Source organism: Geotrypetes seraphini, chromosome 12 (genome assembly GCF_902459505.1).
Source record: "Geotrypetes seraphini chromosome 12, aGeoSer1.1, whole genome shotgun sequence".
In the NCBI taxonomy this organism is placed as follows: domain Eukaryota; kingdom Metazoa; phylum Chordata; class Amphibia; order Gymnophiona; family Dermophiidae; genus Geotrypetes; species Geotrypetes seraphini.
In genome coordinates this window covers 58,103,957-58,130,119 of record NC_047095.1, presented here as the reverse complement: position 1 = coordinate 58,130,119, position 26,163 = coordinate 58,103,957, and the positions used below count along the sequence as shown (strand labels likewise).

The window sequence follows — 26,163 nt, the reverse complement described above, 5'->3', positions numbered from 1 at the left end:
TATCTAAACTATTTTTTCAACAGCTATTATTATTTAGTTTTGAGCAGTGCTGAGGGACTATTGACAAAAACATTTGCAGTCTGATGCCACCTGACTACACTATGGATTAGAAAGGGAGATTTACTGTTACTCTTTGCAAACCTTAGCAGCAAGACAAAATCAAAAACAGAAACCTTGGCTTTGTGTGGGACTCAGGCTATCTCTCCCCAAAAGCTGCCCTCCTAGGCTACTGCCAGACTGGTACTAAATTTCTTTTGGTCCAGATATTATAGGGCTCATAATTGAAACTTTAAAACGTCCAAAAAATAGTCTAAGTTGGCACTTGGACGTTGTAATAGCAGGGACGTCCAAGTGCCATTTGGACCGTGCGGCAGCACTTCTAAGCTGCTGTGGGTCCAGAAGAAGGCGGGCCAAGCGCAGGCATTGATATGCGGGACATAGATGGGGCGAGATCTGGCGGAGGCGAGACATAGATGGAGGGGATGGGGTAGAATCAGACAGAGGCGGGACATAAATAGCGAAGAAAAGAGCTGTGAGCGAGACCATAGAATAGATGAAGGGAGGAGACCAATGGGGAGGGGGGATCCCCAGTTAGAGGAGGGACATAAATAGGGAGGACAGAGTAGTGGGCGAGACTATAGAATAGAAGGAGGGAGAAGGCCAATGGGAAGGGGGAGCCCTAGGCAGAGGCGGGACATAAATAGTGAAGGGCAGAGCAGTGGGCGAGACCATAGAATAGATGGCGGGAGAAGGCCAATGGGAAGGGGGAGCCCTAGGCAGAGGCGGGACATAAATAGAGAAGGGCAGATGGAGGGCGAAGACCAATGGGGAGGACAGAGCAGTGGGCGAGACCATAGAATAGATAGAGGGAGAAGACCAATGGAGAGGGGGAGCCCTAGGCAGAGGGCGAGACCATAGAATAGATGGCGGGAGAAGGCCAATGGGGAGGACAGAGCAGTGGGCGAGACCATAGAATAGATGGAGGGCGAAGACCAATGGGGAGGGGGGGAGGACAGAGCAGTGGGCGGGCCGTGTGTCACTCTTTCCCCGCCGACTCCGAACGCCTCGGTGTCTTTGCGCTGTGTTGGCGGCCAGCGCGCGCGCGCTGGAGCTGCGGTCTGTGACGCTATGGGGGCCAACGCAGTCGGCGGCAACGGCAGGAGGGTGTTCGTGGTGGGGGTTGGGATGACCAAGGTAAGGCGGCAGCGGTAGGGAGGACGTCGAACGTCGCCTGGTCGTCCCTGACGTCCTGGGTCTGCTCCTCTTGGGAGTGCGGGAGGAGGCTGCGGTGGCTCAGGCTAGGCCTCTTCTTTTCGCTGCTCCCCAGCCGGCTCCGCATTTGGCGGTGAATTTGTCAAGGGAAAGCCCGGACTGCTCTGATCTACCTTTGAAGTAAATGTTGGGAGGGGGCGCCTTAGAAAACACCAACTAGTGGAGAAGTAGCCTAATGGTGGAAACCAGGGCGCTGACCCTCTTGTAATCTCGAGGCAATGGCGGGTTAAAGTCCCAAGTTTTAGATTATAAACCCTCTAGCGACGAGAAAAGATTTGCTGCGCTTAACTACCTCACTTCCGGCTCACCACATATTAGCTTCCCCACGTATTCATCATTATAGGACCCCCCAGGGACCCCTGAAGAAGACCTTTTTTTGTCGAAACGCGGACTGTGTTGGGTCCTGCATCCCTAGCGGACTAGGTCCTTTAAGATTTTTATGTGGATGATATTAGTGTATCTTTGGAACTTTGACAATTTCAAATAAAGTCCATTTAGGACAGGGGTCTCAAAGTCCCTCCTTGAGGCCTGCATGAGATCTATGTGCCTGCACTGCTTTCAATGCATATTCATTTGGGAAATCCTGAAAACTCGACTGTATTGGGGCCCTCAAGGAGGGACTCTGAGATCCCTGATTTAGGAACATTGTCATTCCACAGAGTTTCTTTTGGTTCCTTAACTATCCCCCGACAGGTTGCTTGGGGAGAGCAGGTAAAGTCTCATAGTAAATGACAGCAGATAAAGAGACCTCAACTGTCCCAAGTTTATTTCAGTTTTGATATAAGCTCATTCTATAACAAGGGGGGGGGGGGAGAGTGTGGTGCAGTGGTTAAAGCTCCAGCCTCAGCATTCTGGAGTTGTGGGTTCAAACCCACGCTGCTCCTTGTGACCCTGGGCAAGTCACTTAGTCCATTGCCCCGGGTACATTAGATAGATTGTGAGCCCACCAGGACAGCCAGGGACAAATGCTTGAGTACCTGAATAAATTAATGTAAACTGTTCTGAGCTCCCTTGGGAGAATGGTATAGAAAATTAAATAAAAAAATAAAAAAATTTTTTAAAAATGGGGTAAAAATAATTTAGATAGAATTACTAAATTATAAAATACTTACAAAATGACAACAAATATGATACAAATGGACATGTAGAAGAGGGAGCTGGGAAGGATACATGAAGATAAAAGGGGGAGGGTAGAGAAAAGTTCTTGGCTCAATCAATGATCATTAATCAGGCTGCAGAACCAATTAGATCTCAGAAAGGATTTATCTAGTCATATGCATTACTAAATAAAATTTTAAGGTTGGTCTTAAATTTTTGTGAGGGTATGTTTCATGTCACAGGTAGGGCGGAAGAGCATTTCAGAGTTTTGGCACTATTATGGAAAAAATGGTCTTTCGTGTAGTAGCATATATTTGTCTTGAAGAGGGAACAAGAGGATTTGTTTACTAGAACATAAAGATCTGGTAGGAATGCCAGGAATAAGTAAACATTTGTTTACTAGTCCATAAAGACACTACATGCTAACCACTATTGCATGCCAATGCTCATGCTGAGTATTTGGTGCTGTTTATTAAGCAGGCCCTTAAATACATAATCTGTAATTCTAGTCCTGTTTGTGGAGTAGGTCATCATATGGTCACTTGCAGTAACCTAAGCTTAAAGCCCTGTGAAATTTCTCTGTTCTATAAATGGCCAAGTGGAGTTTGGCCCACTGTCTTTTGTTTGGGTCATAGAAAAGGCATTTGGGGGTCCTCTTTCATGTGGAGAGTTACATCTGCAAGTGACCCACTACTTTAAAAGTGAAAAATAGTTTATACACGTAATTAGTATTTATATAATTTTTTTAATTTGGAATAATTTTACTCTTTTGCTTATATTGTTTTGATCAAAGGAAGAAAGTTCTTTCTGACTCAAAAAAGCTAGTAAAGAATGTAAAGTTCAATAAAAAATTTACTTATTTTTTGTGTGTATTTTTTCTCTGCATTAATGTGTAGTTGGCATCTCCCTGGGGAAGGGAAGCAGGGGAGGTGAGGGTAGTCCTGGAGCTGCTGCAGAAAAGAAATGTGCAAGGATGCCTGCCTGCAAAACAGTTCCACTAACTGTTTTTTTAAATTGCACCTCCTTAAATAATTAGTTCTCAAATAATAATTAGTTCTTAAATAGTAAATTCTTAAATAGTAAATTCTTACATAGTTCCTCAGTATGCCACACTTAAACTCTCAACAAATGAGCCTGTGTGGTGACTGTCCTCATCAGAACTTAAAAACCGGTGTTTATCAATTAATTTATATCTATATCTAACTATAATTTTGTAAATTTTGTATGGTTTTTTGTTTCATTTCATTTCCTTATTAAAGTGCCAGTGCTTTTCTTGAAATCAGTCTTATAAATATATTCATAAGTTTATAAATTCTTATGAAAACTAAGACTTAGCTTTTGAATCATTACTGTTTCATTCCCCACTGATGTGTTTTCATTCTTCAGGGTCGGGGAAAGTACAGAAATGTTCAGGTTATCGGCGTTTAGCTTATGCCAACCAAAATCATACCAGGATTACTAACAAAACGGGGCACCTGCAGAAAAACACAGATTTATTGAAAATGGTTTAGGCAGGACCAAACAGGAAATATCTTATATTAGCTACAAGCCATAGTTTTTCAGTGGCAGGCCCTGGAGACCTCTCGGGCAGCCTTCATCATTCTGGCTTCTCCTTACCCAAGTTCATGACAGAAAAGGAGAAATGGATGATGGGAGAACCGCATGCTTGAAGGACAAGGTGTTTCTCAATAGATGAAGAGAGTACATTTTGGAAATGCTTACCACCTTGAGGATACACCCTTTAAAGTTTAAACGGTTTGAATGCAGACTGGTGGGGTGGATGTCATTGACACACTCATCAGCAGAATCATGGCTCACATGGGAAGATATTTGGCAGCTCTTCTTCAGCTTATTTGGATCCAGTGTGGCCCTGACTTAAAAATGAGTGAGACCACTGTGTAGAGAGACTTAAGGTAAACATTGCCACATAGCAGTGGGGGCAAATTACCCTTGCAAAATAAGTCTTCCCATTTCTGAAACAAAATGCGGTGGTTCAAAGTCTTTCGCATGGAGCTCACCTACTTGCCCTACTTCTCTTTGATAGTTTCTGGTGGTCACACTCCTCTACTCTTTTTATGCTGAAGTCCTCCTTGGACAAACAGTAGCGTCCCCTTCAATAATTGGGTTAAACTCCTTCAGAAATGGGTAGCAGACATCTCAGATCAGTGAGACTGAAAGAGACCCCTCCCCCCCAAACATAGAAATATGATAGCAGATAAAGGCCAAATGGCCCATCCAGTCTGCCTATCCACAGCATCCACTATCTAAGCTGGTGCACAAACAGTTTCAGTGGGGGTCTGTGGCTAAAACTATATAACTTGCCCCCAAATCCTCTCCCAACACACAGGGATCCCTTATCAGACTTTAATAGTAATAAATGATATTGGACATAGTAAAATCAAGTAAAGGGAGCAGGGAGGCTGATTTGAATTTTAATGAAAATTTGCATTTATGGGCTCTCCAAAAATGTTCAGATGTATACAAATGAAGGGATAGGAAACAATGAGACAAATAGTCTGTAATAAGAGAGTGAAATAGTAGCAAGAAGTATTGGTTTCATTTGATGTTATAATCACAGATCTCCTTTGTACATTACTCTTTATTCGTGTATACCTTTCACCTATTGATAGACTACTTCCTCATAGTCCTTCACAGTTAATCTATAACCAGGAGCTAGAATACATAAGAATTGCCACTGCTTGGTCAGACCAGTGGTCCATTGTGCCCAGCAGTCCGCTCACGCAGCAGCCCTTAGGTCAAAGACCAGTACCCTAACTGTGACTAGCCTTACCTGTGTATGTTCTGGTTCAGCAGAAACTTGTCTAACTTTGTCTTGAATCCCTGGAGAGTGTTTTCCCCTATGACAAACTCTGGAAGAGCGTTCCAGTTTTCTACCATTCACTGGGTGAAGAACTTCCTTAAGTTTGTACAGAATCTATCCCCTTTTAACTTTAGAGAGTGCCCTCTCATTCTTTCTACCTTGGATAGGGTGAACAACCTGTCTTTCTTTAGCACTCTCCAGACCAGTAGAGGTTAACTTTACGAATGGTATATATCTAATCATGACCAGCAGGTGGAGACTGAAAACAAAACTTTGGGACAGTATATCCTAGCCCCTCCTCTCTATTTCCCTCAGTCTTCTTTCAGTCTCCAGCAGGTGTTGAGTGATCTGTACCCATCTCCCTTGGTAGGGCTGTTGGAATTTGTTTAAGGTGTTTTTTTGTCCCTGTTTTTAGCCGGACGGAGCTTGGACGGACTCTGTTTGGGGGTTCGTCCGACCTCGGGGGTGTCAAACCCGGCGGGTCACGAGCGGGGTCCCTCCCCCCACTTCCTCCACCTCCCCACATTTTTTAGAGGAGCCTCAGCAATAAGCCTTGCCCCCTAAATCAAGCAAGACTATTGCTTTGAGAGCCTGTGGAGTCTGTTCTGTAAAAAAAAAAAAAAAAAAAAAAAAAAAATCCTGAGGTAGTGCTGGTCTGGAGGGTTGTATCCCTTTAAGAAAACTGTATTTTACTGTATTTTTTCAACTAACCGGCACTTTTTTACAGCTAGGTCGCGTATGGAGCAATGAGCACTTCTAAAGGGAAAAAGTGCTCATTGTGCTCCAGACGCGAGGCACTCGCGGCCGGCCTGTGCAAGCGGTGTTCAGGCCGGGGCGGTGGAGGAGCTCCGTCGGCAGCGGCTGCAGGCGCCCAGAGCTCCCCGCCGATGGTGCCTCGCGAGTCGGCAGGGAACGGTGGCGAAGCCCGGTCTTCTCCGTCCGCCCACGGAGGGAATCCCCAGACCGCCGACGGTCGGGTTGTAGAGGATTCCCTCTCAGCTGATTTTTTGACAGCTGATGCCGGCTTGCCTGCTTTAGCGGCTGAGACTATTCAGGTTTCTCAGCCGCTTCAGGCTATGGAGGGAGCTTTTTTGGCGGGAAAACCGCCATCTTCTCTGTCTGGCCCCTCCATTTTGTCTTCCACCTCAGGTGACCTTCCCCCTGTTTTGACTATGCAGGGGCAAGGTTCTGCTGGGTCCCCTGCTGTGGCAGGGAGTCCCTTGGGACCCTCGGGGGGGTTTTCTCCTGATTTTTTCTTTTCTTTATGCAGAGCCTATTTTCAGGCGGCTGGGGGTCCCGGTTGCGCCCAGGGGGTCTCGGGGGGTGGTTTTTCCTCCGCGCTTCCTGCGGCTTTGCCTCTTTCGTCTGGCGTGACGTCCCCTCCGCCGCCTACCTTGTCCAAGCGTCCGCGGGTGTCGTGGGACGAGAATTTGTGGTCGGAGGATCGGGTCGGTTTGGAGGAGGACCTGGACCCTTCTGAGGAATTCCAGGACTCTCTGGAGGGGACGGAAGCTGGCGGCGGGTTGTCGGATTTCCCGTTCTCCAGTGACGAGGCGTCTGTGGTGCGTCTTTTTCAGAAAGATGAGCTGCCTGACCTTATTCAGCAGGTTTCTTCGGTCTTGCGTTTTGAGGACGCGCCGCCGGAGACTCCGCGTGTGGGGGACCCCCTGTTGCGGGGGATCCGTTCCGTTTCCCGCTCTTTTCCTATGCATCAGGATATTCGGGATATTATTCTGGAGCAGTGGAAAACGCCGGAGACGCCGTTTCGGCTGGCGCGCAGCATGGCTCGCCTGTATCCCATTCCTGAAGGGGATCGGGCTACGTTAGCTTCGCCGGTCGTGGATGCGGTGGTCTCGGCGATTTCCAAGCGGCATACCGTGCCTGTTGAGGGCGGTTCTGCCTTGCGAGACCCTGAGGAGCGCAAATTGGAGGGCCTCCTTAAGCAAAATTTTCAGGTCTCGGCCCTTGGGGTCCAGGCGGCTATTTGTGGGGGACTGGTCGCTCGCGCCGTGTTTCGGTGGGCGGAGCGGGTCTTGGATCGAGAGTCTGACGACTGGTCTCTGGTGGATCAGGAGGTTGCGAAGATTGAGATGGCGGCCTCATTCCTCTCAGATGCTCTCTATGACTTGGTGCGGAGCTCGGCTAAGTCTATGGCTTTTGGCGTGGCCGCAAGGCGTGTGTTGTGGCTGCGCGCTTGGGCGGCGGATGCTGCGTCCAAAGCTAAGCTTACTAAATTTCCCTTTCGGGGGTCGTTTTTGTTTGGAGAGGACTTGGATAAGTTGATTCAGACTCTGTCGGACTCGAAAGTTCCCCGTCTGCCGGAGGACCGTGCCCGCCCGGCGTCTCGGGGGGGTGCGGCCCGGGGGCGTTTGCGGGATTTTCGCAAGTATCGCCCGGGGCGTGGGGCTGCTTCTTTCCAGTCTCCGGGTTTTTCCCGGGGTCGGTTCTTCCAGCGCACGCAGCCCTTTCGGGGGGCCCGTCGGGGGGCAGGGAATCCCTCCGCCGGTTCCCCCGCTTCCCGTCCTGCACAATGACGCCTTGCCGGCGCCCCCTTTGGTTCCGGTGGGGGCCCGGCTGCGAGATTTTTTCCCCAAATGGGCCGAGATCACGTCCGATCAGTGGGTCCTGGAGGTGGTGCGGGACGGTTATGCCCTGGAGTTCGCCCGCTCTCTGCCGGATTTTTTCCTCGCTTCTCCATGTCAGACTCCGGTGAAGACGCAGGCTTTTCGCCAGACCCTTCAGCGCTTGATAGATCTCAGGGCAGTTGTTCCGGTGCCCCCTCCAGAGTGGGGCACGGGCAGGTACTCCATTTACTTTGTGGTGCCCAAGAAGGAGGGGACTTTTCGGCCCATCCTCGATTTGAAAGGGGTCAACAGGGCTCTCAAGATTCCCTCTTTCCGTATGGAAACTCTGCGGTCGGTCATTCTGGCGGTTCAGCCGGGGGAGTTTCTCACTTCTCTCGATCTGACGGAGGCCTACTTGCATGTTCCCATTCGGGCCTCTCATCAGCGTTTCCTGCGCTTTGCGATCTTGGGTCGGCACTTTCAGTTCTGTGCGCTTCCCTTTGGGCTGGCCACGGCTCCGCGGACGTTCACCAAGGTGATGGTGGTCGTCGCGGCAGCCTTGCGGTCGGAGGGCATCCTGGTACACCCCTACCTGGACGACTGGTTAATTCGGGCAAAGTCGTTGCAGGAAAGTTCCCGGGTTACTGCTCGGGTGGTGGAGTTTCTCCGGTCGCTGGGCTGGGTGGTCAACCTTGCCAAGAGTCGGTTGGTCCCGGCTCAGCGTCTGGAGTACCTAGGGGTGCTGTTCGACACCTCCTTGGGGAAGGTCTTCCTCCCAGAGGGCCGGGTGAGCAAATTGCAATCTCAGATTCGCCTGCTTTTGGCGTCCCGGTGTCCTCGGGCGCGAGATTTCCTCCAGGTCTTGGGGTCGATGGCGGCGTCCCTGGACGTGGTGAGGTGGGCGCGGGCCCACATGCGTCCTCTCCAGTATGCTCTGCTCCGGAGGTGGTCTCCCCAGAGGCACGGGATGGATGTTCCGGTTCCCCTACGAGGCTTGGCGCGCTGCAGTCTGCGTTGGTGGCTCCAGGCCCCTCACCTAGTTCAGGGGGTGGGTCTGGATCTCCCGCAGTGGACGGTGCTCCTGACGGATGCGAGTCTCCTGGGTTGGGGGGCTCAGTGTTTGGGTCACTCAGCTCAGGGCACCTGGTCCGCGGAGGAGGCCGCCTGGTCGATCAACGTGTTGGAGACCAGAGCGGTCCGTCTGGCGCTGTTGGCTTTCCACTCCCTGTTGCGGGGCAAGTCAGTCAGAGTGCTGTCGGACAATGCCACGGCGGTGGCTTATGTCAATCGTCAGGGGGGCACCAAGAGCACTCGGGTGGCGCAGGAGGCGGCTCTGCTCATGGTTTGGGCGGAATCCCATCTGCTGGACCTCTCGGCCTCTCATATAGCCGGAGTAGACAACGTTCAGGCAGACTTCCTCAGTCGTCACTTCCTAGATCCAGGAGAGTGGTGTCTCGGCGCCGAGGCGTTTCAGTTGATAGTGCAGGCTTGGGGGCAGCCCCTGATGGACCTGATGGCCACGGGTGGCAACGCCAAGGTGCCCCGCTTCTTCAGTCGTCGCAGGGACGGTCTGGCCGAGGGTCTGGATGCTCTGGTCCAGCCGTGGCCAACGGAGGGGCTGTTGTATGTGTTCCCTCCTTGGCCGCTGGTGGGCAGAGTGCTTCTTCGCATTGTTTACCATCCGGGTTTGGTGGTGCTGGTGGCGCCGGATTGGCCTCGCCGTCCGTGGTATGCGGATCTGGTGAGGCACCTGGTAGCGGATCCTCTTCCTCTGCCTCTCTCGGACGACCTTCTGAGGCAGGGTCCCATTCCCATGTTCGACCCGTCTCCCTTCTGTCTTACGGCATGGCTCTTGAAAGGGGTCGCCTTAGCAAGAAGGGATATTCAGACAAGGTGATTTCTACACTGTTGGGGTCCCGGAGGCTTTCTACCTCTCGGGCTTATGTGCGGGTTTGGCGTCTCTTTGAGGAATGGTGTCGGGCGCGGGGAGTGACCTCTTTTCGCGCTTCTCTGCCTTCCATTCTGGAGTTTTTGCAGGATGGCCTGGATAGAGGCCTGGCTTGGTCTTCTCTCCGGGTTCAGCTTGCGGCCCTGTCGGCTTTTCGAGGGTTGGTGTCAGGTCAGCGTTTATCGGCGCTTCCTGATGTGATTCGGTTTTTGCGGGCGGCCAAGTTGCTTTGGCCTCCCCTTCGGCCCTCGGTTCCCTCTTGGGATCTTAATCTGGTTCTCTCTGTTTTGGTGCGTCCGCCTTTCGAGCCCTTGGACGACTGTTCTTTGAAGGACCTTACTTTGAAGGCGGTCTTTTTGGTGGCCATTACTTCTGCTAGGCGTGTTTCTGAGCTGCAGGCTTTCTCTTGTAGGACTCCCTTCTTGGAGTTTTCTAGGGAACGGGTCGTCTTGCGGCCTGTTCCTTCCTTTCTGCCTAAGGTTGTTTCTCCTTTTCATGTCAATCAATCGGTGGTTCTCCCGGTCTTGGGTAGTCGGGAGGGCTCTTCTGAGCAACGGCAGCTGCGCAAGTTGGATGTCGGTCGGGTCCTTCGCTCTTATGTGCAGCGGACCCAGGAATTCCGGAAGTCCGATCATCTCTTTGTCCTCCTGGCGGGTTCTCGTCGGGGAGCTGGCGCTTCTAAGGCTACTATTGCGCGCTGGATCAAGGAGACGATTGCTTCCGCTTATCTTCTGAAACAGCAGCCGGTTCCGGAGTTTCTCAAGGCTCATTCCACACGGGGTCAGGCGGCTTCTTGGGCTGAGTCGTCGCTCGTGCCCCCTGTGGATATTTGTAAGGCTGCGGTTTGGTCCTCCTTGCATTCCTTTGTCCGTCATTATCGGGTTGATGTGCAGGCGCGTCGGGACGCGGTGTTCGGTGAGCGTGTACTGGTATCGGCCCTTCGGGGGTCCCGCCCGTGAGAGGGACTGCTTTGGTACGTCCCATTCGTAAAGTTAACCTCTACTGGTCTGGAGAGTGCTAAAGAAGGAGAAATTAGGTTCTTACCTGCTAATTTACTTTCTTTTAGCTTCTCCAGACCAGTAGAGGTCCCCACCCTGTCTGTTGTTGTTGTTGTTGGGGCTGTTGCGCGGGCAGTTTTTGGTTTTTGCTGCGGGTTCTAGTATTTTTCTAGGGCCGGGGAGAATTGAAGAACAGCGGCTGTGGCTCGGCTGGCTTAGCTGGCGAGCTGTGGGGACATTCTTCCTTCGGGAATTTCTCTTCTGCATTTTCCAACAGCATTTTGGGTTTGTTACTTGTTACTCCTTTCGGAGTATTGTTTTTTCTCTCTGTTGTTTTCCAGTTCTTGGTTCTGCTTGGCTATTCGGCAGACTGAGGGAAATAGAGAGGAGGGGCTAGGATATACTGTCCCAAAGTTTTGTTTTCAGTCTCCACCTGCTGGTCATGATTAGATATATACCATTCGTAAAGTTAACCTCTACTGGTCTGGAGAAGCTAAAAGAAAGTAAATTAGCAGGTAAGAACCTAATTTCTCCTTATCTACTAAGAGCAGGATTCACTAAACCTCCAAACTGTGCACAATCCGTTTCCATTTGCATGCCGGGCCGACTGATTCAGTAAAGGCCTGCATGCAAATGGGGATGATCGTTAGCACGCCCACTACCCACGGCCAGAGCGATCCCCACTCATGCGCACACCCTGACAGTAATGACAAGAGCCTCCTGTCACTGCTGTCAGGGCTCAGCCCAGCCCAGATCTCTCTTGCCTGCTCCCAGACTCTCCTGCTCTCTGCTGCCGTTCCCTGCAGTGAAAGACTATGGTTTTAAAGCTGGCCTGCACTGTGAAGAACGGTGGCAGAGAACAGGAGAGTCTGGGAGCAGGCAAGAGAGATCTGCCTGAGACCCCCCCAGGCCACGATCTCTTCTGCCTGCCCTGCCATGCCCCCCCCCCCACCCCGGAGAAAAAAGCAGGAGGGATACCAACTCCCTCCTGCCATCAGCGTTTTAAAAAAAAAAAATGCATGCATGCAGCACGGCCCTCCTTCGCCCCCCCCTCCCGGCATGGCCCACATCCCCCTGGCACCAAAAAGTTGGGAGCAGGAGGGGTGCTCAGTCCCTCCTGCTCCTAGGCCAGGCCAACCACCCCTGGTCGGGCCGGCCCGGCCCACCTACCTGGTACCTGTAAAATAGTTGGGAGTAGGAGGGGTGCCCGGTCCCTCCTGCTCTTTGGGCAAGGCTCCCCAACATCTTCGGGAGCAGGAGGGGTGCCTGGACCCTCCTCCTGCTCCTACGTGCTGCCAAAATCTTTGGGAGCAGGTGGAAAGTCATCCTGCTCCTACTCTTCGGCTGGCCGCTGCCCAATTGCGGCCTTAGGCCCCGCCCTGGCACATCATCTGATGCACTGGAAGAGACCTAAGGCCCTAATTGGCTGAGGCGCCTCAGGAGGAGTCTAAGGAAGTCCCTGATAGGCCAAAACAATTTTTAAATTTGGCATTCTCAATTTGCATCTAATTAGCCTTGTTTATCTTCACAAGATGAAACAGCTCTCACAGAACTTGGACCTAGGGCTAGATTCACTAAAGGATAGTGAGTCAGTCGCTGTTGGCCCATTCCTGGCTGATTTTAAAACAGCGATTGATTCACTATCAAGTTTGCATGCAAATGATTTGCATGGAAACTCTGATTCAAAAACGATTGAGTCGGGGCAGACCCTGATTGTAGTGACAGGAGAAGCAGCCTCCTGTCACTGCTGTCAGGGCGTAAACCCGGCTTAAAAAAATTTTTTTTTTAATCGGGCAGATATTATGTGTGTATTACATATGCAAAATAACTGCTCGATTAAAAAATAAAGCCCCCCCCCAACAAAGTGTTTCCTCCCTCCCCAAATGCGGCTCTGCTGAAGACAAAAAGGCAGGAGGTATGCCAATTCCCTCCTGCCATCGCAAACCTGGCCTGGCCCGGCCCACCTCCCTCCCCATAGCTTTAGCTAAGCTGGCTGGCTGGGCCTGGCCCACCCCTCCCCATACCTTTAAAAATGGGAGCAGGAGGGGTGCTCAATCCCTCCTGCTCCAGACCTCAGACAACGAACTGTGGCCTTAGGCTTCAGTTAGAAACTGACTCCCACTCCAGGTGATAAAGGCCAGCAGCGTGACGGATTTTAAGAGAAAATGGGATACTCACGTGGGATCTTTAAGGGAGTAAATTCAGGGGAGGGGATACTTGGAATGGGCAGACTTGGTGGGCTATAGCCCTTTTCTGCTGCTTTTTTCTATGTTTCTAGGCCAATAACCCAGTTCATCATGTGATGCACGGGGAGGGGCCTAAGACCCTGATTGGCTGAGGCACCTCGGACTCCTCCCTTGGGAGGGGCCTGGGGTGCCCCAGCCAATCAGGGACTGCCTTTGACTCCTCCCTAAGGAAGTCTCTGGCTGAGGTACCCCAGGCCCCTCCTAAGGCCCTCCTAAGGCCAATTGGGGCCTTAGATCCCTCCCCATGCATCACATGATGTATTGGGGTGTGGCCTTAGGCTGCAGTTCGTTGCCGTCCGAGGCCTGGAGCAGGAGGGACTAAGCACCCCTCCTGCTCCCAACGTTTTTAAAGGTACGAGGAGGGAGGTGGGTCGGGTTTACGATTGCAGGAGGGAGTTGGCATCCTTCCTGCCATATTCATTTGTGTGTTGGGAGGGGGTAGGTGGGCAGTGGCGGCGGACATCAGTGCGTGGAGGGGATTTTATTTTGGTTCAGGAAGGGGGGCACTGTCGGGTTAAAACCACGGGCTCGCAATGCGTTTTGCAGAATATACAAAAAAGGAAAAACTCCTTTTTTTATATATTCTGCTAAAAGCATTGCGAGCCCTTGGTTTTAAAGGGCAGGAGATTCAGCAAGGATAGAAGCGACTGGTCTTCAGCAGTGACTTCTTTTCTGATTGGCAAGCCCAATCGGTGTTGGAGAAATTGTTTAGTGAATCGCTGCCTTCCGAAATTTGCATGCAATTTCCCTCATTTGCATGATCGGATCAGGTGCTGATCGGATGGGGAGGAAGGTTGGTGAATCGGGTCGCAAACCGATCGGTAAACAATTGGTTTGCTTAGTGATTGTAGCCCCTAGTATAGTGCAGAATCCTATTGCCATCAAGATTAGAACTCTCAAAACAAAGAACCACTTCTGCGAGTAAGATCTTTTCAAGAAAGAGGAAAACTGAAAATTTGAATCCATATAATGAGCAAAAGTCCAAAGTGATACTATGATGTTTGCTGTTGTCCGGGTCTCGCAGCATCTGGGTAGGTAGAACTGACGTTTCAGCCATCTTGCTGTGGCTTTCTTCAGTATACCCTCAAAGCCACAGCATAATGGCTGAAAAGTATGTTCTACCTACCCAGATGTGGCGAGACCTGGCTAACAGCAACAATCATGACGCTAGCTGCAGAAGCCTAAGAGAACAAGTTATATTATTTTTAAAAAAATTTTGGCATTCATACCCCACATATACCTCAAAGATCAGTTTGTTTACAAAACAAGTAAAGATACATAAGTTTCTACTTCCAATAAAATTCCTGAACAAAAATGTTTTAACATTCTCCCAAAATGTAGACAATTTAGTTTGAATTCTAATATACAAAGGCAAGATGTTCCACCAATTTGTAGCTTGCAACCTAAAATCCAACCAAAGACTTTTTACGAATGGCAAATGCAATCATAAATTTCTTTGTGTGGCAGAAACATTGCATACTAGTAATTAATCAAGTGTAGCATGTAATTAAACATTGTAGGAGGAGAGTGTGGCTTAGTGGTTAAGAGCTACAGCCTCAGCACCCTGAGGTTGTGGGTTCAAGTCTGGTGCTGCTCCTTGTGATCCTAGGCAGGTCACTTAATCCTTCACTGCCGCAGGTACATTAGACTGTAAACTTGCCGAGACAGATAGGGAGAAATGCTTCAGTACCTGATTTGTAAACCACTTAATACACCTTGTCGAAGCAGTATATAAAACCCCCATTCCCTTTCCCTTCATTGATTGTGCCTCAAATATAGTTCTTAAAGATCTCTAAATTGCCATCCTGTACCTGAGTTGGCAGAACTCAAAATGCCAGAAGAACTCAAGTGTGTAACATCATGCTTGTGGTTATGGTTTATTCAACTTGTTATACCGCTCGTTCATTTTACTGGTCCAAGCGGTTTACAAAGTATAATAAAAATAAAATGAAAAATAAAACAAATATAAAAAAGAACTCCATTATTAGATAATATAGAACTTAAGAATTGCCATACTGGGACAGACCGAAGGTCCATCAAGCCCAGAATCCTGTTTCCAACAGTGGCCAACCCATGTCCCAAGTACCTATAGTAGCTAGATTTTATGCTGCTTATCCTAGGAATAAGTGGTGGATTTTCCCAAGCCATCTCAATGATTGCCTATGGACTTCTCTTTTAGGAATTTATCATTTGCTGAGAGTGGCGCACAAGGGTTGCTGGCTGCCTGATCCCCGCCGCTTCCGCAGAGAATGGAAGACGCGGCTGCCTCTTCTGGTCTCTCGCAGCATAGCAGCGCACCAGGCTCACCAGAACTCATTTCTCGCGAGAAGTGGCGCGGGACCGGGCAAGCAGCTTGGTGTGTCGCTATGTCACGAGAGACCAGAAAGTGAGGTGCCAGAAGTTAAAAAAAAAGGTACAAGTGGGAGAGGAGGAAGAGGGCCGGGGCCTGCCTGCTGCTTGCCACCTGCCTGGGGAGTGAGGAGAGAGAGGCCGTGGCCTGCCTGCCCGCCCTGCCGAATTAAAAATAGGGAGGGAGGAGGGAGAGGCTGGGGCTTTCCTGTGGCCTGCCTGCCTACCTACCCCCCCTGTCCTTTCCTGCCCCTTCCCTACCTGCCAGCCACTAGGCCTGCCCTGTGCCCTGTCCCGGCCTACCACTAGACCACCAGAGGTGGACAGGGTACAGAGCCTGGCAGGGAGGGGGGACAGGGTGCAGAACTTTGCAAGGAGTGTGGGGTTGGGTGCAGAGCCTGGCAGGGAGAATTTGGTTCAGAATGGTTTTTTTCTTGTTTCCTCCTCTAAATTTAGGGTGCGTCTTATGGTCAGATGCGTCTAATGGAGCGAAAAATACGGTAGGTGCGCTAAATCGACTAGTGCACCTTAGTAAAAGAACCCCTTAATCTTATAATAAAAGTTATTTTTAAATGTTCATAATGTCCTTATGATTGCTGTAGAATGTATATTGCATCTACAGTGTGTAACTGCCCTGGATGCAGCCATTTGAATGTCAAAACACATTGGATATAAATTGTAACATTTCTGTGGTAGGACAAGATTGATTTATACCATGGTCGGAGGGTGCTCTTCTAATAAAGTTGTATACATCTGTAACCAGTGGTTGGTTGTGTTGCTGTTTCTGCTCTTAGATGAAACTTTAATAACGTTTTTCCATGTGTTTTATAGAGCATTCATGTGGAAACTTTACACACTTTAGTTTTTAATTTTGTATGCAGGAATCATCTCTAAACATTGCTCCTCAAGTTACTTTGAAAGTTTTCAGCAGAGATTTTCTTAAGGCAGAACCTTCACATTTTTGACATCTAGTCTATTGGGTTTTAAAGCAAAACCTAGGTGCATGACTTCCCCTGTTCCTGTATACTTTAAAACTTATTCTTTACAAGATGCTAGGAATATAAATTTCAGTCCCTTAGCAAAATGTTTTGATTATAGGGACTAAAACTTTGCTCAGTACCTCACAAATATTGCTTAAATGGTTCCAAAGGTGGAATAGTTTTTAATCCAAAGAAAACTAATGATTCACAGGATTTTTGCCTTTGAGCCATTTTCCAATTGCTCTGCTTTCCGCAAGGACAGAGTTCTCTGGTATGACATGCTTCACTGCCAAAACCAATAGGAAATACCCAAATGTGAAAACTCTGGAAGAAATCCTCTGTTCAGCCTGTCCACGTTAGAATATACAGTATGACTGCTTCAAGCTGAAATGTGACCACTAAAGGCTTCATTGACCACCATTATCTGATTTGGTGCCCAGTTGTTGCTCCAACTTTGTGACTTTGCTTAGCTCTGTAGGTTAGTCAGTCATAGAAACAGAATCGGCAACTATGGCAGGGAATGAGATGGTCAAATAGCACTTAATTTTTCCTATCCCACAGACCAGAAGGAAGGTGTTGCTCTGTACAGCCTCTTCTGTCAAGCAATTTGGAAATGCACAAGAGTGAGTGAGGAGTGAGGGTGGATGAATGCTTTGGAAGGTCATAAAACCAGTAGAGGGTGCTTATGGGGAGGACAAAATTGTTTAACAGCCACCAGCAAGGGTTGGTGACTGCACTCTTGAGGTCACAATATTTTTTTGTGAGAATATCTATTCAATAAAGGTATTATTGTTGGAACCGATAAGAAATAAGGCTTTTCATCTTGCCTAGCTGGTGTATGGTATGGCCATACACTTTCTTCTAACTGGTCTCCTTCCACCACCTGGCTTCAATATAGGCTTATCTGCAGAGTTCTGAAGCTGCCACACTACAGAGGTATCCAGGGCTCTCAGATATTCTATCACCATTCCTGCTGCACTAACACATCTGAAGAAATCCTGACTTGTTTTCCCTTGGCAGAAAGGATATAGTGTGAGACAATTGAATTTTGGGGCTTAGAGATCTATACGGCAGATGAGACTTGTTCCAACCCTAGTTCTAATACTGATGCTGGAACAGAAGCAGGATTAGCATCAGCAAAAAATACAAACTGCTCATTATTTCAAGGTTTTCAGAGCTCTGAGGGGCTTCTTACTCATTCAGTAACATCAGTCTTGCCACTCTTGTAAGGTATGTGCATTTAAGGGGCAGTTTGAAAGGCTTCTGGATTGGCAAAGTAATGACTTTGAAGGGGATTCAGATTGGGGGAAAGGCGTGTAGACTTACTGTTTGCAGATGGCTATTTTTAGACCAAGCCCCGAAACATTTGCCGGTGGCCTTGAAGATAGTCCAAGAATTTGGAAGAATCTCAGGCCTTCAGGTGAACTGTGATAAGTCTGAGCTACTGCTGTTTTCTGGAGCGGGGTCAGAGCCCTGGCACACTTTACTGGCTATTCCCCCATTTAGAAAACATATGTGATATTTGGGGATTTATTGCCATGGGAATCCAAAGGTTATATACCAGTGCAATGTATTAGATCATGTTGAAAAAATTAAATGACTGTGCTGTACCTGGAAAGATCTTTTGCTCTCATTAGTGGGTAGGGTGGCTTTGGTCATAATGGTCATGGTTCTGAAAATACCATACCCACTCTAAACATTGCCAATTTGGATCCTGAGGAGAGATGAGACAGTTGCGTTCTATACTGTTCTTCATATGAAGGTACAAAATGGCAAGAAAGCAGTGGCTATCACAAGCTTTATTTTTCATAAGGGACAAGGGGGCTTAGGAATGCTGGATCTGAGACTATAATGTGGTGGCCCTGATGAGATTCCTCCCATAAAGGCATAGATATTTATTTAAAAACTTAATATACCGTCTGGAGTCACGGCGGTTTCCATATGAACTTGTAGATATTCCCCTCCAGGGTGGATGCATTTACTTTTACAAAAGAGCCAGGACTAATCTAATCTAATTCTTAGGGCTCCTTTTATTAAGGTGCACTAGCGTTTTTAGCGCACGCAGGATATTACCGCGCACTACGCGACTAGAACTACTAATGCCAGCTCAATGCTGGCGTTAAGGTCTAGCGCGCATGGTAATTCAGTTTGGTAAAAGGAGCCCTTAGTTTTATATACTGAATCATCTCTGTAACTTCAAGTGTCCCCTAATCTTTGTAAATCTTGATGCAGTAAAAAAATCGATCCACTTGTACCCGTTCTACACCACTCAGGGGTTTGTAGACTTCAGCCATCTCTTTTCCAAGCTGAAGAGCCTTAACCTCTTCTTTGCTCATACAAGAGGAGTTCCATCCCCTTTGTGATCTTGGTTGCTCTTCTTTGAACATTTTCTAATGCCGCTATATCTTTTTTGGAGATAAGGAGACCAGAACTGAACGCAAGACTTTAGAGCCATTCAGAGACACTTAAACTGTGATTAGGGAAACAATCCATGAAAATGCAACAAGCGGAACATTTCCAGAAGCTTATGAAATTTTAGCAGAATGGAATCCCAAGTCTGTTTAAATAACACAGCAAGCCAACTTGTAGCATTTGCTGAATCTTATCCTGTCCCAAAGTTGTATGCTTCATGTATGCTTCTATGAGTAGTGCCGAAATATATGGCATTTCTACTCATTCAACTAACAAGATCTGTATAGTCTGTTTCAAGTAATGAGGGAATTGTACCATATACTGATTTGTAAATTCTTTTTCTTTACCAGTTTGAAAAGCCTGGTAGACGGCTGAATTTTGACTACCCAGACATGGCTAAAGAGGCAGGTAACAACTTTTTTTTTTTTTTTAATTCAATATTTATTGAAATTTATACTTGTGTACTGTTTCTTTTCTTTTTCAAATTTGATGCAATTAAAAAACATCCAATTTATAGATTGTATATAAAACAATGCGTTAATTCATTATATATCTAATTACATAATAAATACTGAGAATTTCCAAATTATTTATAATTCTAATGTATCTTATCCTTCCTAACCCAGTAACCCCCCTCCCCCCCAACCCCACTCAACCCCTGTGGTAGGATGTGTGCACGAGATTCATAAAATGCTCTTACTGTTTCTTTAAAAAAATAAAAAAAGAAGGAAGTCATTTAATATTGCGCATGAGTTACAGGTGCTCGACTAGTAGGCTTTTCAGAGTTCAGTTCTTGAGCATTGCAAATGGGCCAGATTTTCAGAATATCCCTAACAGATATGCATAGAAACATAGAAGATGACGGCAGATAAGGGCCATAGCCCATCAGGTCTGCCCACTCTACTGACCCACCCCCAAGTCTACTATCCTAGGGATCCCACTCCTGGTGACAGGTTCCCTTGGCTTAACCCTCTAAGGGATCCCACATGGGCATCCCATTTGCTCTTAAATTCTTGCACGCTGTTTGCCTCGATCACCTGCACCGGGAGCTCGTTCCAAGGATCAACCACTCTTGGTGAAGAAATATTTCCTGGTGTCGCCATGAAATTTCCCGCCCCTGAGTTAGAGCGGATGCACTCTTGTGGCTGAGGGTCCTTTGCATACGTATTCACTACTTCCACTGAATGCATATTTCTCTCATGCATATTCATTAGGGCTATCCTGTCCTGGTTGCATCCTTGCCTAAATTTGAACAAGACTGGCCTACAGGGAAAGACCTGAAGATGCAGTGGCATTTTGATCTTTAAAAATAAAATCCAGATGTACTGATATTTGTAAGTTGAAACTGATAGAAATATATTACTGTGTTTTGATAGTATGCACCCTGTGCACTTGAAGTCGAGTATACCATTTGCCGTTTTTAAGGCGTTGGAGAATCTGTAGCACTTCTCAGATTTGGGGGGAAGAGGCTCAGAAGTTGCAAGTTCAGCTGATGGATTGTAGATATCCGTTTTCAGATATTATTCCTTGTATATTAAAACAAACCTAAATATCTAGTAAGATTTCTCAGATTTTTCAATGTCATTTTTCTTTATAGAAAACTTTATCATGTTTTTTTGTTACTAAGAAATGTATAATGTCTTACTCTAGAAACAAGAGTTTTGGTGATATTTTGTGTTGGACATCTATGGAAAATGTTGATATTGCACAAGAAACCATTCATGGAGGTCACAATCCTGTGTGGAAGGTTGTGCACTACTGCTGCTTTTATAGATCCTCCGTCGGTTAGGAAGTACAGTAAAACTGGTTTGCGAGCATAATTCGTTCCAGAAGCATAATTGTAATCCAAAACTCGTATATCGAAGCCAATTTCCCCATAGGAAATAATGGAAACTCGGATGATTCGTTCCACAATCCAAAAACTTTAATCCAAAATACTATACCTATTTGTGTTGCAAGACCTCGCTCATTTAGAACAGTCACTACACTCTTGCAGCGTCAGAGAGAAGAGCCATCAGCTCAGTTGTGATGATGTGATGCCTGTATACTCTGTGTACTCGTATTGCAAGACTTTGCTTGTTTAGAACAGTCACTACACTCTTGCAGCATCAGAGAGAAGAACCATCGGCTGTCGTGATGATGTGACGCGTGTATACTGTGTGTACTCGTATTGCAAGACTTTGCTTCTTCAGAACAGTCACTACACTCTTGCAGCGTCAGAGAGAGAAGAACCATCGGCTCCGTTGGGATGATGTGATGTGTGTTTACTGAATGTCTTTTTTATTGCAAGACATTGCTTGTATATCAAGTTAAAATTTAATCAAATGTTAAAACACTTGCAAACCAAGTTACTTGCTTCGGTATCAACTACTCATTGTCTTATGTGGGCCTGATATCCAGGCAACTAAAAATACATTTAATAGAACAATGAATGCAAAGAAAATGTTGCCTCTGTTAGTATCTCATGGTCTGAATAGATGACATAGCTTTGAGGAACTACAGAGTTTGGTTTTGGAACAAGTAACCTATTTCATGAGATAGGGGAACAATGGCTCTTAGTTTGAATACAGTGTATTCTGAGGGTCTCAATACTGTCTTGGAATGGCAAGGATTTAAATGTGATACCTCGTTGAAATGAACGCAGAATTATGACATCTACGTTGGAAGCTTGTGTGCTGTGCTGTTTGCTTGTAGCCTCTTCACTACTTGCATTTTTTGTGACTTACATTTTTATATTTAAGATAGTCAAGGACCTCATAAGACCCCTGAGGAAGGCATTTTTATTTTGCTGAAACATGGCCCGAACACCCCAGAACTCGAACGCTTTGGAATCCGAACTTTTTTTTGTAGTAAATTTTGCCCCAGAATCCGAACTCTGCTTTGGAATCCGAACACCCTGCACATTGTATGTGTGTGTTTCTGCCCCTAAAATCCAGTGTATTTACTGTTAAAATTTAAGTTTGTGGGACCCAGGAACGGATTAATCCAGTTTCTATTATTTTCAAGGGGAAAACTTGTCTTGGAACTTGAACGGGGTTCTGGAACGGATTAAATTCGGATTCCAAGGCATCGCTGTATTTTGGTTTTCATCTTGTGACTGTATACACCCTTTGTGTGATGGGATTCCTACTCACCTTGTTTGAGTACATTATTGCTGGAAGAAAGATACAGAGTCAGTATAACTTTTACAAGTGATATTTTTGCATTTTGTGAACTGATTAATTTTTTCAAGATTATACATCATGTGAATTAAATTGAAGTGGATATTTTTTTTTTAGACCAATGAATACTGAAGTTCCAGGGTTAAATACTGTTTAAAAACCAGGGATCTCAAAGTCCCTCCTTGAGGGCCGCAATCCAGTCGGGTTTTCAGGATTTCCCCAATGAATATGCATTGAAAGCAGTGCATGCACATAGATCTCATGCATAGTCATTGGGGAAATCCTGAAAACCCGACTGGATTGCGGCCCTCAAGGAGGGACTTTGAGATCCCTGGTTTAAACCCTGTAGATACTTAGATATTGAGGACTTTTCTCCACTTTTGATTTTGAATTTGTTTATAAATGCTTATAGGGTCTAATAGTACTTTCACAAATACACACGTGTTATATTTTTATATATTTGTCTGGACACTTTTGACATGAACATATACCACATTCTCCACCAAGAGATTTATCCAAGTTCCAAATGCCCAGAACAAGACCTTTCGGACGTGGGAGGATCCAGCATTGTGATGGACTGGCCCCCAGACATGGCAACAGAGCAGAGGGGCACCTTACAGGGCACTGCTGTGTACTTCACAAAAAGGGTGCCACTTAAACATCTCATCAGAACTCCCTGATAGGTTGTGGTGAGCAGGGCTGTGGAATCGGAGTTGAGGAGTCGGAGACAGTTTTGGGTACTGGAGTCAGAGTTGTGGGTACCAGAAAGAAACTGAAGAGTCTGAGTCGAAGGATTTATCTACCAACTCCACAGCCCTGGTGGTGAGCCCCCCAAAAACACACTGTACCCACCTGTCTACAACCCCAATAGCCCTTATGGCTGCAGGTGGCACATATATGGCAGTACAGTAGGGCTTTTGGTGGGCTCATATTTTCCACCATGAATATAGTGGTTAGAGTGACTTATGGGCCAGGGTGGGTCCTCCTCTCTATAGTTCACTAGCCCACCCCCCAGACTACTTAAGCTCTACTAGGCTTTCCTATGGCAGTGCTGATGTTCCGGAGGCAGGTATGTACGTTTTTATTCTGAACTTTGAGGGGTCAGTGAACACGGGTGGAGAATGTGGGGGTCTTTACTTTGTATCTGCAGTGGTTATTTGGTCACTTTCGATACTTTTTGGGCACTTATACCTGTCTTTACATCATCTAACTCACAACATATAAGTTTCACCTACGGAGTCTCATCAAACACTCGATTATCCCTGCAGGACGACTAGTCTAGGTCGACCCACATCCCGCCCTAACCACTCATTCAGCTCTGGGCACACAGCAGGATTCAGAGGCCTAAAATGTCCCTGGATACATCCCAAAAGCCTTTTTTTATTATCAGCACTTGGACGACCTGACATTTAGATCGTCCAAGTGCCGACTTGGGCAGGTTTTTTTAGACGTATTTAAATTTTGATTATGAGCCCCATACTGTATAAGTCTGTGCTGGCTTGTACTTAGGGATAACCTAATTTAAGAGATGAAAATGATATAAATTTTCCTCTTGCTCTTCATCTGTATTATTGCAAAAAGCAATTTCAGTAGTTGGGGTGAATCTATGGAACAATTTGGTTGTATAACTGAGGTTAGTGGATAACATCCAGCATTTTAAGAAACTTTTGAAAGCATCGTATTTCTGGAAAATGTCTTAAATAGACATGAAGAATTGTTTAATAAGAAACAGAAGATGTAAGATGTGAAATTTGATATTGTTATTGATTTAATGTTGATTTTTATTTGTTTTATGTCTGTATTATTGTAACCCGCTTAGGTCTAGGCAGGATATAAATAAACCAATAATCCTGGACGATCCATGGAGTTCTCATTTTTGCTTTTTCTAGTTCCACTATCACATGTGCACAGGCTTTGGTTAACTTAAAAACCTATTTCATTCACTTCTCTAGGTCAGAAGGCTTTGGCTGATGCAGGCATTCCGTATTCTGCTGTGGAACAAGCATGCGTAGGGCATGTTTACGGTAAAGTCTTATGTGCTTTTTTTTGGGGGGGGGGGAGAATTTAACTGCCTTAAATGACTTTTTCTAAGTCATTTCTATGGGTAGAGCAATACACTCTTTGAAATGGCTTTTTGAATATGTCCCATTCCCCTGTCTCCCTTGGTGTGTGGGGATAAAAGCATCCATGTAGTATTAATACGTGGACAATTTCACCTATAAGAGGGGGAGGTATTCAGGGGCTGGAGTTGGGGCTAAAGTTTAGAAATAATCACCTACACTTCCCTCTCCGCGCACAATTTTGATTATTCACGATTTCCTAAAACCCGTCGTAGTCTTGAGAGACTACAGGAACTCACTCCTGAGGCTCTGAAGAAGACTGTTTAGGAATTCTTGAAGTATCTCAAGTGCTTAAGATTATGTAAGAGTTTTGGAGGTATTTGGGATTTTAAATGTTGGTTCTGGTCATGTTCCTCTCTTGTGAATACCTTTTGCATTTATATGCTGAGGTACACCTGAAAATTTAGGGCCCGATTATTCAAAACAATTTAAATGGGCAGGAGACGCTCTTGGCCATCTAATTAGCCTGTCCAGGGCTAAGCGGGCATTTTCCGTGGCATTTAACCAGATAGTACTGCTGAAAATGCCTGGCTAGTACCCAGGCTATTTGGGGGGCATTCCAGGGGTAGAGTTAGCACTTTGCCAGTTAAGTGCCGACTTTCCACACTTAATTGGCTAAGAAAACTGTGTAAATTGCGGTTCTTTGCTTGTTAAGTATCAAAGATCACACTTAACCAGCTTTGTTTTTTTCTCTGGCTCCGTATGTCCAGGAATTCAATGCTGGAGTCCAGATGGCCTGGCATTGAATTTCTAGGTATAACGCCAGCGAAACATTGATCAGTGCCGGCTGAATATTGGGACCCTTATAGAATAGAAGTTATCTGCATAAGTGTGCACGTAAATTTATAGAATATTAGCAATTGGTGTGTAAATTTAAGTGTTCTCTTATAGAATAAGTTACCTAATGCTTAGTACTAGTGCTGCCCGATTCAAATCGATTCATCGATTTACAATGGCAAAACATTGGCCTCCCGATTCGGTGACTGACCCTCCCTCCTTGCCCCTAAAGCTTGAGGACCTGAATAAATGCATGTAAACCGTTCTGAGCTCTCCTGGGAGAACAGTATAGAAAATTGAATAAATAAATAAATTGAATAAATAAATAGTTCCCTCTAGAAGTCCAACAAAGCAGGAGGTGACTGCTGAGCTTGCAAAACGCCTCCATATTGGGACAGATTTATTGAGGATTTTCTCTGGTTTGGAAGAACATTTATTCATTTGTCATGGTCTCCATCCAAAGGACACGAACAAATGGTTTGAGTTGAGTGTTTTGAGCAGTACCTGATTGTATCTTCTCTTTTGCTTCAAGGGGACTCTACATCTGGCCAGCGGGCCATCTATCACAATCTTGGATTAACTGGGATTCCTATTATCAATGTGAACAACAATTGCTCTACAGGATCAACTGCATTGTTCATGGCCCGGCAGCTCGTCAGAGGAGGTCTGTCAATTAGTGTCGTGTGATCATAGTCAAGGACTGATTGAAGTAATGGATGGGCTGGGCCAGGTGGGCATCATGGATTAGAGGTGGGAGGGTGGGCAATGAGCATTTCTGAGATTACATAGGACTCAGAGGAGGCAACATTGGGCTGATGAATCACCAGAGCCACCTTGGCCTGCTGCCTTTTGGTCAGCCTATCTTTTGAGTGCATATCTGAAATACTGTACAACATCCAAGGGGTAGAGCTGTCTTTTTTTTGTGAGTGACCTGATTCTTTCTCGGTCATGAGGCTTCTTCCATTGTAGGCAGTACCAAAGGTTTTTATGCATGTAAATTCGGGAGTCTACTCTGCTTTGTAGTTAGAAGCTTCATGTCTGACGGCTTTTCGGGTTGGTTCTCCTTCTCTTTGGCGCTTCATAACACTTCTCCGCAGGCTGGAGAATTCATATACTCATCTTAAGATCAGCCTGAAGACATAGCTTTTCAACCTTGCCTTCAGGCTCCACTCTCCTAGTTGACAAATTAGGACCAGGTGTTGGAAATTACCTCAACCCATACTCAGGGTGACATGGACGGATCCACCTGCAACAGATAGTTTGAGAGTTGTAGGGACTTAACCAGTGAACTGCTCCTTCTGTAGGGTGACATGGACGGATCCACCTGCAACAGATAGTTTGAGAGTTGTAGGGACTTAACCAGTGAACTGCTCCTTCTGTGCGTTTCTGTATTGAAGCTTGTAATTCTGGTTTTGTA

General features: G+C 46.6%; 1 protein-coding gene across 2 annotated transcripts in view; it reads left to right on the top strand.

Annotated features, from left to right (window-relative positions):
• The first annotated feature begins 1,049 nt into the window (after nt 1–1,049).
• SCP2 (sterol carrier protein 2) overlaps nt 1,050–26,163 on the top strand; it is an 85,666-nt gene continuing 60,552 nt past the window's right edge. Inside the window, exons 1-4 of one of the 2 annotated variants that reach the window (XM_033916238.1) lie at nt 1,050–1,194; nt 19,039–19,096; nt 23,802–23,873; nt 25,279–25,410. In XM_033916238.1, the coding sequence (XP_033772129.1) occupies nt 1,129–1,194; nt 19,039–19,096; nt 23,802–23,873; nt 25,279–25,410 (328 nt within the window). In that variant the 5' untranslated portion in view covers nt 1,050–1,128. Of the gene's footprint in view, nt 1,195–13,211; nt 13,300–19,038; nt 19,097–23,801; nt 23,874–25,278; nt 25,411–26,163 lie in introns of those variants that run through there. The other variant, XM_033916239.1, reaches the window with a different exon arrangement.